Source organism: Wasmannia auropunctata, unplaced genomic scaffold, assembly GCF_000956235.1.
Source record: "Wasmannia auropunctata unplaced genomic scaffold, wasmannia.A_1.0 LD298698.1, whole genome shotgun sequence".
Taxonomy (NCBI): domain Eukaryota; kingdom Metazoa; phylum Arthropoda; class Insecta; order Hymenoptera; family Formicidae; genus Wasmannia; species Wasmannia auropunctata.
The window spans coordinates 1-422 of NW_012064192.1; the positions used below are offsets into that span (position 1 = coordinate 1).

A 422-nucleotide genomic window follows, 5' to 3' on the forward strand; every position below is an offset into this window, starting at 1 on the left:
GTGTATAAGAGACAGATTCATTACATCCTGTGACACTACATAGAAATTGGTTTCAAAGTTATCTCCGTCAATTCTAAGATAAGCAGTGAAGTATCCTCTTGGTAAAATACAGCTTTGTCCGAAACCGTGCAGTCGAAGATCAGTCTTCTTGAGTTCTGGTTCCCCTAAATCCTGATAAACATCTTCCCTGAGTAAATTCGGTTGTGATCCTGTATCGACGAGAGCTTCGACATCTTTATTATTTATGTTCACCATTATTCTCATTCGTTTCAGTTGTATTAACACATTATTTACAGAAGTACCAGCATTTTCTTTTGTATTTTTTCCTTTGCATTCTGTAGAAATGTGTCCGAATTTGTTACATTTAAAGCATTTCCGACCTTTGCTTTTATCTTTACAGTCAGCTGATTTGTGGTTGGTTT

General features: G+C 36.0%; 1 protein-coding gene across 1 annotated transcript; it reads right to left on the reverse strand.

The window, feature by feature from the left end:
• Positions 1-24: 24 nt before the first annotated feature.
• LOC105461266 lies at positions 25-414 on the reverse strand (the record flags this gene model as incomplete). The annotated part of the gene is made up of 1 exon (XM_011707761.1): positions 25-414. A coding segment is annotated over one exon (390 nt), but the record flags the coding sequence as incomplete, so codon positions are not given.
• Between the last annotated feature and the right edge of the window lie 8 nt (positions 415-422).